Raw genomic sequence first — 16,713 nt, 5'->3', positions numbered from 1 at the left:
CATTGTTACCCACTCCTACATTAATCACCAATGGACTGTGCTTCTACTCACACTGACAGCATCTCCTATGAAAAGGCTTACTAATTTATTTATGTTCATACATAACTTTACTCAAAATGTTTAATAAAGTTTGTTTTATAACACTTGGCGTCCTTTCTGTGAAATCAGTCAATGAAACACGAGTCCATACACAGTTTTATTTATTTTTCTTTACCATATTGAACAGCAAAAGCAACATTTCCTCTGTTGAGTGTCTTACTGTAAACATGTTTTGAAATCACATGACTCAAAACTCCGAAATGGATTTATTGAACACCGAGTCTTTTCCGTCCATCTAAAAAGCCTTTTTTTTTTTTAAGGTTTTGATTGTTGGTTGCAAAAGCTACCACTGTGATCAGGCAACTGAAGCTGCTCTGCAACATACTGCAGCAAAAAACCATAAAGAAAAGCGCAACACTATAAAAACAAACCTGTAAACCTAATCTCCCGTGTAACACTATGTCAAGGCGTTTTAGATGGACTGACAGGACTCAGTACTTTACAAATAAGACATTTTAACCTGAATTCTCTCGTTAGATGGGGAACTGAAAACAACCAATCATTTTCAACCGAATATAGGCATATAGTATTTCTCCATATATTTTCCATGTACATTATCTTGCAATTTAGTCCAATTGCAAGGCTTTTGTTAGTCAAGTGAACCATGTGCAGGGCAAAGTACTAGTATAAGCACAATAGAAAGCAATTTACAATCTGGGACTTTTTATTACAAAAAAAAAATTACATCTGGCAAAAAAAAAGGACATCCAGTATGAAAATGTTAGAAAAAGCGTACTCCTACATAAGCCGAATGATAACAAACATAGCGAATTTAAAAGTAAGAAAAGGAGGCGACAGGGCGTGTAGCATTTTGCATTTTCACTGAGCTGTCATGCGCAGCTTTTATCCGTCCGAGTTTCAAGGCATATCTCTGGTAAAAAGAAAAAAACAAAACGTGAAAGAAAATAAACAGAAGAGAACTGATGCCACACAAAAGACGCAGGAATGAACAAGGTAACAGGCGACTTGTTGCGGCAAATTTGGTTTTGAAATTACAAAAGAAGAGTGTCGGAGACAGTGTAAAAACACTTGGCAGTATGTATGCAATTACACTGAAGCAGAATATAAATACAGCCATGTTTGGCTAAGTGAAAAAACAAACATGCATATCAAAAACACTTCATGCTCAATTTGAAGCCCCCACAAGACTATACAGGTTTAATATAAAGTCTTATCTAAAAGTATTCAAATTACGGGCAGAGAAGTCCTTCTCATTGCGAACTTTTCTTGATTGATTTGATGCATTTTAGTTTTTTTTGTTTTTCTTCTGAACATACCTGATCTTCAGCTTTTGGTCCCCTCCATGCTCAGCATATGAACACAATGCACTGAGATGGGACACTAAATATTTGGCTCAAGATGTCTGAAGGGAAAATGATCGTCCACAGCGGTAAAGACCGTGGGGTTCAGGATGCAAAGTCATCTGGATAATCGGCATGGCAAGATTTCGTACCTCAGGATCCACAATACAGGAAGTAAACAATATGCGCTGAAATAAAAACAGCTACAGCTTATTCAGTAGCTTAAACCTGTGAATTTAAATGCAAAAACTAAGATTGCCATGATACACCAACACACTGCACATAAAACAAGTGTTTTGTCTTGTATTCTGCACATACGTGCGTGCGTGTTTAAGATTGGGGTTGTGAGAGGCTTACGAGCAAGCTGGCAAGAATGGATCCCCCAAACAACCAAAGAAATATGCGGACAGGATCTGCATCGAGGCTTCTTTAGATTCACTACTAACAACAGGGTGAAGAACCCAGTGCACCTTCACTTTGCTTGTCCCCAAACACATTTTTAACTACTTCAGACACACTCAACTCACCAAACATGCACGCAGTTCATTCTCTCACTTCCATCAACATACACGCGCAAACAATGAGATCGGCTGCATACTCAAGATACAGGTGTGTCGTTCTGAAAACCCTGATGCGCCGCTTCTTGTGTGCAAAATCCCAGGCGTTCAGAAAGTCGGGTGTCAGTTTGAAGGTTCTCACTTCACTACGTGGCCTCTGTCCTCCCCAACGCAGCCGGCTTGGATCAGAGAGAGGGTAACGGAGGGCAGATGCAGGGGAGGGCAGAGAGGGTGTAGTGGGTGGTGCGGTTTCTTTTTTAGTGGCGATTTAAACATTTGGTCACTGTTAGATTGGGTGTGTCACGTGCATCGATGGTGTGCACTTCGTCCCCCCCGTTCAGTAAAGCCGCTTCTCGAAACTGTAGAGAAGAAGAATTGAACGTAATTAAGCGCTTGCTTTTGCAGAAATGAGTAAACATGCTGCAACAACTACGCAAACGACTCATTTTACCTCAGAAAATTGCATCAACTTGTTTACAGCATGCGTTTGGCATAAAGGTCATAGCTTGCATTTGTGTAAGAGACATGCAAGAGAGACAACACTAATCTTGCTGGTTGTCAAACCCTCTTTCTTGCAACTTTCTTGCAACAGTAGACAGGTTTATCTTCCAATGTAGGCTTTGCCAGTGTCAACAGGAAATAGAGCAATATAGGAGCCAAGCTGTTTCTAAGCAACGCAATGATGAAATCATACATGAGCGTAAACAAAAAAAACCACATTTTAGAGTTCCCATTTCTGCGTAAGACACTGGCAGTTAACATAACCTACCCTCAGTGTAAAAACACACTATAATTGTTTTTGTGCGACTGGGAACAACACAGAATATTGCAATTTTGATTGTAGTGAATAAACTTTTAAGTCATACATCTTTGTGCATGATTCCTACAGAGGACAAAGTAAAGATTCATATTTATAAACACTATAAAATTAGATCACAAGTTGTTTCTTTCCCAGAATAAAGCAAACTCTAAAGTTTTTGGCACGATAAATCAAACGATGTCAAGCAGCAAAGAAGCCTTTTGGTGCGTTTTTGTACTTACGAATGGAGACCATGAACTCCTCCCTCCACCTGTGCAGACATGGTGCGCTTTTCAAACTTCAGCTCTCCCGAGTACATCATGGAGCTGAGGAAAACATTTGATATTATGTTACAAAATAACAGCTGAAATCTGTATTAAAGACCCCCTCCAGTGAACATCAAGTGTTTAACCTCCATGTGGTGTTCTTAATGTGCTACAAGACATATCCATCTCCATGGCTGGGCCTGTCTGCTTTTAAACTGCAGTGTACCAAGGACGGGCTGAACGACACGTTTTCAGATTGGCAGGTTTGTGATGTCACAAACCTAAGGTGCCAATCCCGTTACTGGAAGGGGTGACGCTATTCATATCATTATGTGTAACCTATGGCAACCACTTCGGCGGTGCACGAGCCAGCTGTAACCATCATTGTAATTTTTGCAAACTCACTGCTGACTACTAACGTTAACGTTACTAGCTAGCTAACAAGCTAGCTAAGTTTCAACAAGATGACAGAAGGAGGAGATGCAACATAAACATATGATGAACATTTATTATTTCAAGCAGAGCATTTTATATGTCTTAAAACATGACTGGAGCTGCTCTTTCAGACTTTTACTTCACACACAAACACAACTCACCGGAGGACAGACAGACTCTTTGCCCCGATGTCCTGACAGCCGTGCTGGATGCCGGCTATCAGGTAGGGTACAAACTTGTGGATGGAGCCCTTGTCCTGGACCGAGCCCGACACACCCTGGGCTACTTTCACCTTGTCGCCCTCACTGTGGAAACACATCAGTCAATTTTCCTCCAATTGTATCACAGCATTCTCTGAGAGCGTGGCTTTTCACTCCTGCATACCTAAAATAGCGTTTCTGGCTGCTTGTGCTCTTCTCCATGGCGTCCAGGGAGCCCATGCCGCGGTACTTTTTCAGCCGCACACCGTCTGAGAAGAAGTACTCCCCGGGCGCTTCTGTGGTAGCCGCTAGCAAAGAGCCCATCATAACTGGAGAGGGAGACGGAGGAGAATTATGATTGTATTATCCAATCTAACCTCCTCACAGCTGTGTTGTAAAGAAGCCTGGATGTTTCTATGATTAACAAGCTGGATGCTTTCTACATTATATGTGTCATGATCTTTGATTTCTCACCAGTCGACGCTCCGAGAGACAGAGCCTTCACCACGTGACCCACAGTCTGGATGCCGCCGTCAGCGATGACGGGCACACCGAAACGCCTGGCGTACTCTGCTACCTTGTACACCGAGGTCCCCTGGGGCCGCCCGCACGCCATGACTAGACAGTGGAAAAGATATTTGACATGACTGCCATGGAAACAGTCAGGTACAAAAAAAAAAAAAAAACAGGTATCCTAGGCAACATGTCAAAACATCAGAGAAACAGAAATGAGCTTATAAAAAAAAGCAGGGTTTGTGTCTTTGTTAACTAACACAGATATTATTAGATTTGTGTCCTTTTCGCTGCAGCTTCACTCTCATGTTTCTGTCGGTGAACGTGACCCAGTCGGAGGATGAGAGCCCGGTCACCATGGCAACACAGAATGGGGTCTCAGGGTATCTGTTACCATTAGCAACTGATAACCTTTTTCATCTTGCTGTAGTTTGTAGCCAGATATAGAACTCGTACTCGGATTTGTGCTCCCTAATCCTAATTAATTCTCTTCCCTGTGTATAAATTAACTGTGTTCAGGAGAAAAACAACAGCGCCTTCAGTACCTTCCTGTGTGATGCAAATGGACCCGCAGCCCATCCCGACTCTCAGAGCATCGACACCAGCATCGATCAGGTTCTTTGCCTGGGCTGCTGTCACAACTGCAGGCGAGGGAGAGGATAGAAACAGTCAGCAATTATGTTCAACGTGTTAAATTCAATTGACAAAAAAAGAGCAGGGAAATGGTTTGTGTAAAAAATCTAATTCTGCTGACAAAACTACATTTCCACTGATACATTAAAGTAATAATCATTTAAATAAATGTCTGTTAAGTCACTATCTATCGCCGAATGAAGGCTTTGCATTTGCAGTATTACAGACTGGGTCTCTGTGCCCAGTTAAAGCGAGTAAACAGTAATCTACTATGGCTGAACAAACAAAGAAAAGATGGATGACTACAGATACAACTTCAACAATAAGTGAAAATCCAAAGAAAAAGAAACAAACTCAACGCTCAGATGAAGCAAACAGTCTAAAAAGGAAAGCGACCGTCAGCGAGGAAAATCAAGAGTTACAACCGGAGCCAACCGTGGACGTCACACATGCAGCACTGTCCGGATATCTGGGAAGTGTGCTCCCGCAATTACCGTTTATCGCCATAGGAGCCGCCAATGAAAACAAAACTGAGATCTTTAAGTGATTAAAAAACCCCCAGCATTCTAAAGTGTTTCCTGTTTCAGCAAACTCACCATTTCCTCCCGCCACTTGCAATTCTGGATACTTCTGTTTAATATAATTTATCATGTTGATTTGATACACCGAGTTTCCTTGTGAAGAGTCCTGCAGATGCAAAAGCAGACACGATTTCAGTACAATGGCATTGGATTCAAAACTCAGCAGACTAAACAGATGATACAGTCAAAGCATTGCACACAGTGTATATAAAATAAAGACAAACATTTAGATGGTAATTTATTGGTGCTTTCGGTTGATATTTAAAGCTACTCTGAGGAACTTTCGGTTCGTCTTGTACATGCTTGAGTGATGGTTTTTATTAGAAATCTCATCCTGCTTTCTTTTACAGTCATATGTATCAGTCACTTAAAATCTTGCCCTGGAAAATGTAAACAAAGGCAGCAGTTTCAGGCATTAAAAATAACTATAAAGAAATAACCAATCTTGTCGCTGATGGGCTGGTTTGCTTTTGTAGCTCATAAAGAGTCATCAGAATTAATTTCAGTCTGTTTCAGGAGTAAAAAACTCCTCACATGAGCTTTAATATTACCATTTAAAAACAGTATTTAGTGCACGGTATACGAACAAGCACATTTCAGCTATCAAGATGGTACCCACCAGTACGACCACATCCACCCCAGCCTGCACTAACAGGTCCAGTCTGTATTTGTCGTCCTCCCTGGTGCCGATGGCGGCTCCACACAGCAGCTGTTTGCGTGAGTCTTTAGAGGCCAGCGGATAGTCCCTGTTCTTCTTTAAATCCGTCCTGGCGATGATGGCCACCAGCTCGTCGTTGTTATTTACAATGGGAAGCTTGCCTGGTCACAGAGGAAGTGAGAGTGAGGTTTAGAAATGACAAAGAGAGACAAAAAGGCTGCTGTGACACATGATATACTGTATTATATTCACCTTTTTTACTGCGCTGCAGGATATCATTGGCTTCTTTTAGTGTAACACCGGCTGGAGCCACGACCAACTCGTCCCTCTTTGTCATAGCCTGGAGATAAAAATCTAGATTAATGTTGCAAACAATAAGTCATTTTGGATGTATGGTTTCTTAAAAACGCAAAGAAATACGGACCTCCTCCAGAGGTCTGCCGTGGTCTTTTTCGGACAGGAAGTCAATATCTCTGGAGGTCACGATGCCCACCAGCTTGCTGCCCATCTTGCCCGTCTCTGTGACAGGAATACCGGAGAAGCCGTGTCTTACTTTGGCCTCGAACACGTCGCCGACCGTGTGGCGCGGACTCATCACGACCGGGTCCGTGATGAAGCCTTGCTCGAACCTCTGAAAAACCGAGACGAACCACACCGAACCGAGTCATTACTTATGTCTTTCCCTCTCTTTGTGCAAAAGCAGCAGAAGCCGTGCAAAACCCTCACACGATGATGAATACACATTAATAAGCGCACACACAACAAAACACAGGTTACAAAGAAAACACACACAGATGGAAGACAATTACCAGGACCTAAACGGGGACAGGATGAGAGGACACGTCAAAGGTGTGGCTGATGTAGGAGATTAATCCGGTTTTGTTAGGCTAACACTTTAATCCTTTAATTGTGTAAAGAACAATCATGACAACAAGACAATTAGAACACTACTACTACTACTGTTGCTACTACTACTGCAGCCAACATGAATACTTTAGAAGTTTGTAGCATAAAGACAGCTTACCTTGACCTTACGAACTTCATTTGCTTGAAACTCCGGCGTGCAGTTGTGGTGAATGATGCCAATGCCTCCCATTAGCTGCAGAATTCAACAATAAGTTAGAATTATTAAAAATTTTAAATCAGTAATAGTTCACTTGAGGCAAAGAAGTGCGTCTTACCGCCATTGCGATTGCCATGGCCGACTCTGTGACGGTGTCCATGGGGGAGGAGATGAGAGGGGTCTTTAATGTGATCTTCCTGGTCAGCGCTGATGTCAGGTCCTGAGAGAGGAGAAGGCCAGTTTGAAGAGGAATTTGTGTCTGTTATTTTCCACATGCACCACCAGGGGGCAGACTGAACCTGGGAGATGCTGTGCAGATATGTATGCCAAGTGTAAAATACCTTGGTCTTTTTTATTGACACTAAAAAGGACAAACCTCGAATGAGAGGAAGCTAAATTTAGTAGGGTTCAAAGGTTATTGTGTTATGCTCCTTTTATTAAAACACATAGTCCATCAGAGACACGCTGCTTCCTCTCAGGGACAGAAACCGAACCCTATCTTTAAAATGGAAATGAGCCGTACTACTGTATCTCCAACAACCACATTTAACACTCACATCTCACTGTTTCCCACAACAGCCAGCGCCAGATTCTGCTATCTCCCCCTGTGTGTGAAAATAAAGACATTCCTTGCACATGGGAAACTAGCAAACGAGCTCTGCAGTGTCCAAGCTTTTCCTCCTTTATCTGAGACAGACATAAACTAGGGACGTTTTCTCAGGAGGGGTTCACGGTGAAGGTACAAGAAGAAGAAGGTGCTTACATCACTTCTGCACTCACCTGCTAAATTCAACTGAGAGTTAGGAAAGAGCGAAAACATCACGCGCCCGAAGAATTTCCCACAACGGCTCGACGCACACTTTGTGTTTCTAACACCTTACACGGTACAGGGAAGCTAGAAAGTGATCAGCACAAACGACTGTGTTTCATTCAGAGTCGCCACTCGGGCCAAATGTGGAAGCATTTGCGTTATTCAAGCTTGAATACGCTCACTATGCAGTGAAAAAGTAGGGCAGCAAGACTCTGTGGAGACAACTAACCCATGACAACACGATGAAGCAGACAAGCATCTCACTCCGTAACACTAAAGGCAACAGAGAGAGATTACAGATATCAATTAAATTAAAGAAGGACAGAGCAGAAAAGAGGGATTTCATCCAAAGCCAAGGGATTAACTCTCCCGTCATCTGTTAGGAGAGCTGGATGAGCAACCGAGCAGACACAAAAGTAAACACGAGGGGCGAGGGAGCAGCCGGTGGGTGACCACATCGGGCAAAAATAGCAGCGCAGCGAAGGGGAGAAGAAGTGATGCAGACTGTTTTCAACGGGCACAAACAAGACTATTTCGGTACAAGACGTGGTTATGAAATGACGCTGAGGTCTGGAGTCGAGTAGTTTGTAAGACTCTGTTGTAAAGCTGGTGGTTGAGAAAGTGGGAGGGATGAAGACACGGGGATGTTACAATTTTCATCAATCTGAGTGGCTGATTGGCTTGTCGCACAAAATACCGAGCAAAGCTCCTAAAATGTGACACTTAAGTGAAGCTATTTTTTGCCTTTATTTGATAGGAAAGCTGAAGAGAGACGGGAAATGTGGGGAGTAGAGAGTGGGGAATGACGTGCACCAAATGATCAGCAGAACGGGAGTCAAACCTGCAATCAATGCATTGAGGACTCTTCTAAATGGGACGCCTGCTCTACCAACTGAGCTAAACCAACGGCCCAGAAAAGCCACTGTCAGTCAAAGCTGGTGTTCTCTGTAATCGATAGAAGCAATAATATTGGAAATCGGCGCCATAGATGTGGAGAAATTTGTCCAAGCAGCTTGTGGTTTAGCCCATTCTACATTCCTACAACACCCAGGGTGCATTACGCCCCTCCCTCTGAAAGAACAGGCCAAGCGAGAGACGCTGGAGTGAAATACTACCGTTTTTCGCTGCAGGCAACGGCTCAGAGCGGGACAGAATCCGAAATATGACGAGAACATACCGGGGGATCGTCTAAAAAATCTTCAGGTCTGCAGTCTACATTTCAAACCTGACGATTTTGAACGACACATGACATCGGCGGCGGGCGTCTCTGGTCTTTGGAGAAGCAGATAGCGTCCCCCAAAGCCACAGAGCGAAAAAAAAAGTCCTAGCATAATGGCATTAGCTCCCCTTAATAGCATGATAGGACTGAGGTTGAAAATCAGCAAACTGGCCCTTTAAGCAGTATAGAGCTTCCTGCACTTTTCTACTCTAAATTGTGTCTTTAATATTTCAATGCACATGGCAATACTCACCACTTCGTCTGAGGTAAAGTCGATGAAGCCAGGTAAAATCAGGAAGTCACTGAAAGACATAAAGAAGATGCAGAGTTAGGGGCTAAAGCAACTTGTTTAAATGTTTAAAGCATCCACACACACACTGCATATAAATACCAGGACCTTAACAGTTACCCAAAACTGTAATTTATCTCCAAGAAAAACAGAGCATACAAATGTTCATATGTCATGCGTGTGGAGATTTGAAACGCAATCAATTCGGAGATCTTCTGTGCAAGATAACTGGGCGAGCAAAGGTGAGACAGGTGCAGAAAACATTGATTTAGAATATTAAAAAACGTTTGTTGATGACTTCAGGATAACTTTCTCTGTTTAACAGTTTAAACAATGTCACAGTTTAGAGCCTGCAGCCTATTGTTAGATACACTTTACTGTCCCCTCATGTTTCCCAGAATATTTCCAAGTGCCTGACACTGGGAAGAGCTGGGTGTGTTCTGTACTTGGAAAAAAGATACAGTCGCATTTCTTCAGCTCCCTTTCACGAGAGGTTAAACAAAATGTGCGGCGAAGCAGAGCTAGACACAGGAATGGTGCGCTCGTTTTCCAACCAGAGCCTTTAAGTATTTTGTGGTTTTTCGCAGATGGGTGTAAAAAAAACAGGAAAGGGGAGAAGACTGAGTGAGACATGGACGAATAAGGGGAGCTTTGTATGCCCTGTCGGGGAAAACTGCAGGGGAAAGTACAGAATGAGAACATGTGAAACAGGTTTATATTGATCACTTCAGGTTAAAATGAGAATTGGAGCGCTGGCAAGTCAACAAACGTTGCTGCCTCAGTGTGGGTGTATAAAAGCACTGAAATAGTTACTCTGCGCAGGACACAGACGAAGGAGGAGTCCAGTTGGTTTTCCCCTCACTTCGGAGCCCAAACACCCACAAACATCAACATAAAACACAATCAGGGAGCCGCGCAGACATCTGCTAGCAATTAGCGGCAGCCACAAACCACGGCTGCAGCGCGCAGGCTGGATCTACTGACTGCACCAGAGCTCATTGTGCTGGTTTGAATTGTTAAGAAAAACACTCTGGTTTGTTGATGCATTATTATGGTTTTAATTTGAATGTTAAATGTAGCCAAATAGGTGATGCCGAGCGGGAGTGTTTCAAGGCCGCGACTGGTCTTCCTCTGCTTGTGCAGATACCCGTCTGTGCATGGACTTCACATTAAAGCTTCTACGGGTGTGGCACCATGTGATTTATAATTGAAGGTGCAACTGAAACAGTATGACTGTCAATGACAAACATTTGTAAGTCTGACTCGCATCACTTTCATTGGTACGTCTAGACAAAAGATTATCATTAAACTACAGTGAGCAGCAGAAATGCTACGAGAAGCTCTGTCATATGCGCAAATATCTGCACTTACCCAGCCCTGTGTCTGGAGTAGTTAACTTTAATTATGATTAAAAAACAGTTGTTTAATGTTTGTCAAGGAGTTTGCCTTTAAGGTTTTAAAAAGGTCAAACCTGTTTGATGAGAAAGTGGCCCACTCTTTGATTACACACACCTTTTTGTACAGGTGTCTACGTGTAGAAAATGCAGTTCATCCTAGTTAACAGCTAAGAAATCTCCGAGACATTTTTTTCTGTACTCTGGTGCACTTTAGAGACATTTTCTGAACGTTACCAGAAGTGTAAGGTAAAAAACAGAAGTTCATGTTCATGCCCAGGACATGATTTCTGCACCTGGTTGAAGGTGACAATGTCAATAGCGCAGGAAGCCGTCTTCCTGTGTCTGTTTTTCATTTTCTCTTGGTGGCTTATCTCTAACTGACAAAAGCACAGAGATAAACTGTACAGTAGAGGTGTTTTGATCAAGACGATTTGGTAATGTATAGATTTTTAAGCTGAAAAAGTGGCCAGAAACTTACATCTGCTCATAAGAAATCTAGCAATAAGTGAAACCCAATCGCTATTTTCTGCCATCACACTAAGTTAACGGGTTAGGACAGAGAATAAATGGCTTAAAATTTGTAATGCTAATCTCTTAAGTCCTCAAACTAAACCCCATCCACCCCAATTCATCCTGAAACCCACATGATGTCAGTGCAGGCTATCATGTGCGCAAACTTTCCTTTGACCGTGATGCCCTTCATTACGCTGTTGGAAAGGTTATTCAATCACACGCGGACACACTCAATCACGTTCTCTATTCGATTAGCTTGTGTTAAGCAGGAACAGCATGGTTAGAGGTCATGAATTTGTGCTTTTTTAACAGGCAATTTCTTCCAGCTGAGGTTGAGTCATTACATGAAAATGTGGTTTTGTTGTGCAGACGATGAAGCGGGTTAGAAAGCATGGCATGTTAAGCATTGATTGTAGTGGTTGTTAGGAATTTTGGCTGAGAGGTAAAAGACTGTGATGGATTAAGGAGGAAGTTTTAGAAGAGAAAAAGCTTCTCTGTGTCCAACAACCATTACAACAGAGGTGCACAATGCTTAGCTTTTCATTTATAAATGAGAAAATTAAAGGATGATTTCGTGGAGAAGTAAAGAAAGTCATCTCAGTGATGAGTTCAAGCACTAAAAGATGTTTAGAGTTGATTTGGGTTGAGTAAATAGTGAGAAATTAGTGCATGATTAGTACTTTAATCAAAGAAGAGTATTTATAAGAAAAAGCACGAGCTGTTCTGTCATGCGTGCTGCATTCACAGGACAGGCTGTGCATTAAGATGGATAGATGAAGTTAATAATGCAGTTATGCAGCACAGGAAGCAAATTTGATCCCCATGACAAAGATCAGGTAGAGCATTCAAACAAGCCTTCCATTTATCTTCTGCATTCATGCCCTTTCATGACATCAGATTGAGATTTTGGCATGAATTTGTTCAGTCATAGTAAAGTGTCTTTAGAAGAACAGCCATTTGCTTCCCCCTTATGAATTTCCTAATCGGAGAGACAAAGGATTTTTAACAGGACAGATTCAAAACGATTTAAAGACGACTGTTTTACTCACTTGTAAGTCAACCCATCTCCTTTAGAGCATAGCTCTTCAGCCGTATGACCATCGGAGACAACGCACTGTTGGTCAGATCTGCTGGTTCAAAATGTGTTGGCCATTACTATGCACTGCTGCGTACACTTCACCCACTATAGCGCGCAGGTGAGGCTTTAAAATCAGGAGCCTTACTTTGAATTAATTTCATAACTTTACTGAGATTGCGGATAAATAAATCAAAGTTTTGATGCAGGGAAACTTACTTGTATGTTAGGCCGTCTCCAATCGAGAAGAGCTGCTGAGCTGAGAGTCCATCCTCAGGCACGTAGCCTGTACCACCACTGATTAAGTAATCCGCCATGCTGCCAAATGACAATAAGAGGCAACTTCAATTAACTGTGCAGCCTGAGAGTCAGCTACAGATGTTTACCTAGAAACAGGAAAATGATGCTCTGCAAGAACACTAGACATCCACTCTGCAGGCAGAGATTAAGTGACCTTCTCACAGGAAGACATAACCATAGCAACATGAACATGTCTCTGCCAGACATAGGTCAGTGCGCATGCGTGGCAGGTGCAAGATGCAACTGCTTCCTCTGCTTTAAAAAACAAGCTCTTATCATTCTAGTAATAAATAAGTAACAATGTTGAACTGACATTGATTCTGTGAAAACTTCTGCGATGTCACGTGGTAAAACTACCGTTACCACACTGAAAGAACCACAAACACGTATACGTCACTGTATAAATCCTAATCCGTGTTTTGCAGGTAAAGAAACAGAGCCTAAATTCAGTGTCTGCATGTCAACAAAATTAAACCATAATATTTTCAACACGTAAATTGAGCGCATAATGGCAAATGACAACAGTGCAGAAGTCCTCACACGACCGCCTGTGAAGCAAAATATGGCCGCGTGACCCACTAACATAGAACTGAACCACTGCAGCTAAGCTAATGCTAGTTTCGATTTGTATAAAGGGTTGATACAGGTTTATAAGAGCATATTAATTAAAACCTTGTCTAAATAAGAGCACAATAGCTTCAAAATATCGTATTGCCTCGGCTCGAGCGTATCAGTCTGTCTAGTAACTGGCCTCGTGACCTACATTTCATTATCACTACCTAGCAAACATTAGCAGCTTGCTCTGCACGTACGTAGTCTACAAAATGTTAATTTAGAGCAGACCTGTCTTTGTTGTTTGTGCAGTCAAACGACAACGCAGCATCCTCACTGCTGGTAATCCGTGAAACATTATCCGTGCTAGTATCCATGTCCCACATCTCTTGCCTCACAAGTGCATCTGGTCAACGCACTGTAAATCGTAAGCAGATACTTTCACTAAGCAGCACTCGGAGGTCATAAATTTATATTTTAAAAATTTGTTTATATTTAAAGTCACCACACATTAGAGTTTAGCAAGCCTATACATATATTTAGAGAAATAGTTTGGGAATAATAGCTAAATCAATTATAAAATCGCATATTTTATAACAATGAGAGTCTTAAATATATGCCGAATTAAGGAGTGGTTCTTTTAATGTAGCTCAGAATCTAGAATATTGTTTATCACGTATAACATATTTCTTCAACACTATTTTGGCAGAGACTTAAAGCGAGTTTGGTTTTGCTTTCCGCTGCAGGTCGGAGTCATGCCAACAGCATGTGAGTGCATGCAGGTTGATATTGTATCATACATTTACATCATACATTTATGTTCCATGAGCATCATTGGGAACGAGACGGAGAGATGATGGTACGTTATTTTTAGAATTCCAGCCGTTAAAGGAGAATACCAGCCATTAAATTTGATGAAATAAACATTATTTCATTATTATTTAACCTCATTACACACAGCATCGGTTTAGGTTTACATAGTCACCATAACGACAAGCTAGTTTAATATGTAACACCATTAGCCTGGGCTAATAATAAATGAATGTTAGATAACCGTTGGTCACAAGATAGGACACGGTATAACGGCCAACTGAAAATATGGCTGGTACTCACAAAACCAGCATCCAGTTAAGTAACGTAAAATGATTATTTCACAAGCACGTTAACCAAGGCCTCGTGTAGACGTGTCAATGTTTTCACAAGCACAGATGTTACATAGTGAACACGTTTGCCTTATCCAAGTCTTCATAGTTATACTTTATTACGGAAGCCCTTAGCGGACATGCATCTATACATTTCAGAAATTACTCGTAAATAAAATGTATGGATGCATGTCCGCTAAGGGCTCCAGTGCGTTAAAGCTCTCAGATTAATTTAAGCTACTTATGTCGTTTTGGTTAAGTTAAGATACAATTGTGATTTTACTTCATCGAATTTGATATCAGGATAAATAAGTAGGCTACATCTGTCCCTTAGACTCTACTATAAAACTGTTCTATCTGTGTTAATAACCCGATGATCTTGCATGTAACTGAACTTTCTGAAGATGAGACATAAGCTGGGTCCTGACCACGTAAACGTTGTACTTCCATGTGGAAGCATGTTAGCATTTAGCATTAGCGGCTTGATTATTTTTAGCTCGACCGATGTAAAACGTTCACCAGACTTTAAAGCAACCGTTTCCAGTCTTATATACGTAATATGTAAAATATGTAACTTTTTGGCTAACGTAAACTCCGACCTCTTTTCCTGTACCAAGTAACGTTAGCTAGCTACCTTAGGGAGCTGATGCCCACGTTGGCTGAAGGGAAGCAACTTTCCAGCTGTGAGTCTACAGACGTCGGGATGAAAACAACGAGAATAGACTAGACACAGTATTTTCCTCTACCTTGAAAAAGAAACTGGATGAAAACACTGGTCGTTCGTGGCTCCAAGATGATAAAGTACAGGTCAGCAGCAAAGTGTGTCAGAAGTGATTGCCTGTCGCAGCAGACAGAGCGTGTTGGTGTTATGTACCAGCAGCGTCACATCCCCTCTCCTCACAGAGGCGGGTTTAACCCTATGATTTGCTGCTGTGATATTTAGGACCATTTGTGGAACGAAATTGGTTACTTGTGTGTGCAATAAGTGTGATTCACGTGAAAGTTCATGACTGTAATGCTGGCAGACCGGTTTATAAAAACAGCTCATTCCAAATCAATGGGCTATATTTGGCACCATGTGGTAAGGTTATTTGAGTTAAGATGGTTCCCTTTTTTAGCTATTTATCAATCTAGTTTTAAAGTGACTTTGTAAATGTTCTCTAGGAACTGTACTGTGCTTAGGTACTGTTTTGAGGTACTTGACTTGATGCTTCTATATCTTACATTTAAAAGGGGGATATGCTGTGCTTTTTACCACTTTACACATATTAAACTGTCTTAAGTAGTTAAGTAGTACTTTTCAGATTAGGGAATTACGTACCAACCCTTCTGCCTTGTTATAAAATACTATTTTCCAACAGTCTGTGTAGCTACAATATGTCCCCTGTAACTGTAACAACATTAAAATGCTGCAATGATATTGTAATTCAAATAGCATGTTACATACTTAAAAGCTACTGTGAGGAGATTTTATCTGCTTATGTAACAGACTGGAATTTATTCTGATTACTCTATATGGCCTACAAAAGCAAACCAGACCATCAGCAACAAGATTGATTATTTCTATATAGTTATCTGTGGGGCCTGAATCAGCTGTCGGGGGTGGGTGGGGGTTTAGTGTCAGATGATGTGATTAACTGCACGCTGCCTTTGTTTACATTTTCCAGGGCAAAAATCTAAATTGAGTGATACATGTGACTGTTAAAACAAAGCCTGATGAGATTATTTTTTTTAAACCACCGTGCATGACAAAATCAGCAAAGAGATTGGAGATACGGCTTTGTCCACAGGGGGCGCCAACACAAACTGAAAGTCCCTCACAGGAGCTGTAAAGTGCTTTCTCTTGATAATAATTTGGTACTTTAACTCCAGTAACATTTTGAATATAGGACTTGTATACTGCAGAATAGCTTTTTATATAGTCAATGGATGTAGGGTATTGATTTTTTATATGATATTAATATTTATAATATTTTTATTTATATATATTTTTTTTCTTATTTATAATACATCCCCATGTGTTTGCCTGTGGCTAAGCAACTCAATCAGACCAACTGTCGAATGCAGATGGGTAGCCTACATTGAGAACCTTCATGTCTTAATTTTTCTTAACTAATGAGAAACTTCTGATTTAAAGCAGCACTGTCTGAGTTTTGGTCATATGCCAATCGTCTAAAGTGGATTAAGTGTAATGAAGAGCCAAGGGAAACCACGTTTTATTCACATGATCGGTGTGCAGAGAAGCAGCAAGTAACACGCCGTAGCTCAGGCAGCTTATAACTTACCATCCTATAGCTCCTTATTTTTATG

General features: G+C 41.4%; 1 protein-coding gene across 4 annotated transcripts; it reads right to left on the bottom strand.

Annotated features, from left to right (window-relative positions):
• Nucleotides 1-183: 183 nt before the first annotated feature.
• LOC138599335 (inosine-5'-monophosphate dehydrogenase 1b) lies at nt 184-15,237 on the bottom strand. Of its 4 annotated transcripts, XM_069670948.1 has the most exons (17): nt 15,038-15,089; nt 13,553-13,679; nt 12,629-12,727; nt 12,384-12,461; nt 9,389-9,437; nt 7,224-7,325; nt 7,067-7,141; nt 6,467-6,673; nt 6,295-6,382; nt 6,004-6,203; nt 5,400-5,490; nt 4,716-4,811; nt 4,132-4,275; nt 3,842-3,986; nt 3,619-3,762; nt 2,999-3,082; nt 184-2,316 (listed from the first exon to the last, which is right to left on the bottom strand). In XM_069670948.1, exons 2-17 carry the CDS (start codon nt 13,645-13,647, stop codon nt 2,295-2,297), a joined length of 1,719 nt encoding a protein of 572 aa, XP_069527049.1. In that variant the 5' UTR covers nt 13,648-13,679; nt 15,038-15,089; the 3' UTR covers nt 184-2,294. The 4 variants fall into 4 exon arrangements, with proteins under 4 accessions (XP_069527049.1, XP_069527051.1, XP_069527053.1 ...); XM_069670950.1 differs by lacking the exons at nt 13,553-13,679; nt 15,038-15,089 and adding an exon at nt 15,150-15,237 and having other exon boundaries at nt 12,384-12,464; XM_069670952.1 differs by lacking the exon at nt 13,553-13,679 and having other exon boundaries at nt 12,384-12,464; nt 15,038-15,102.
• Between the last annotated feature and the right edge of the window lie 1,476 nt (nt 15,238-16,713).

This window comes from Semicossyphus pulcher, unplaced genomic scaffold (genome assembly GCF_022749685.1).
Source record: "Semicossyphus pulcher isolate SPU_LCO1_2020_fin unplaced genomic scaffold, fSemPul1.0.p SCAF_20, whole genome shotgun sequence".
NCBI lineage: Eukaryota > Metazoa > Chordata > Actinopteri > Labriformes > Labridae > Semicossyphus > Semicossyphus pulcher.
The sequence above is the reverse complement of the archived record's forward strand: the minus strand, read 5'-3'. Positions and strand labels throughout refer to the sequence as shown.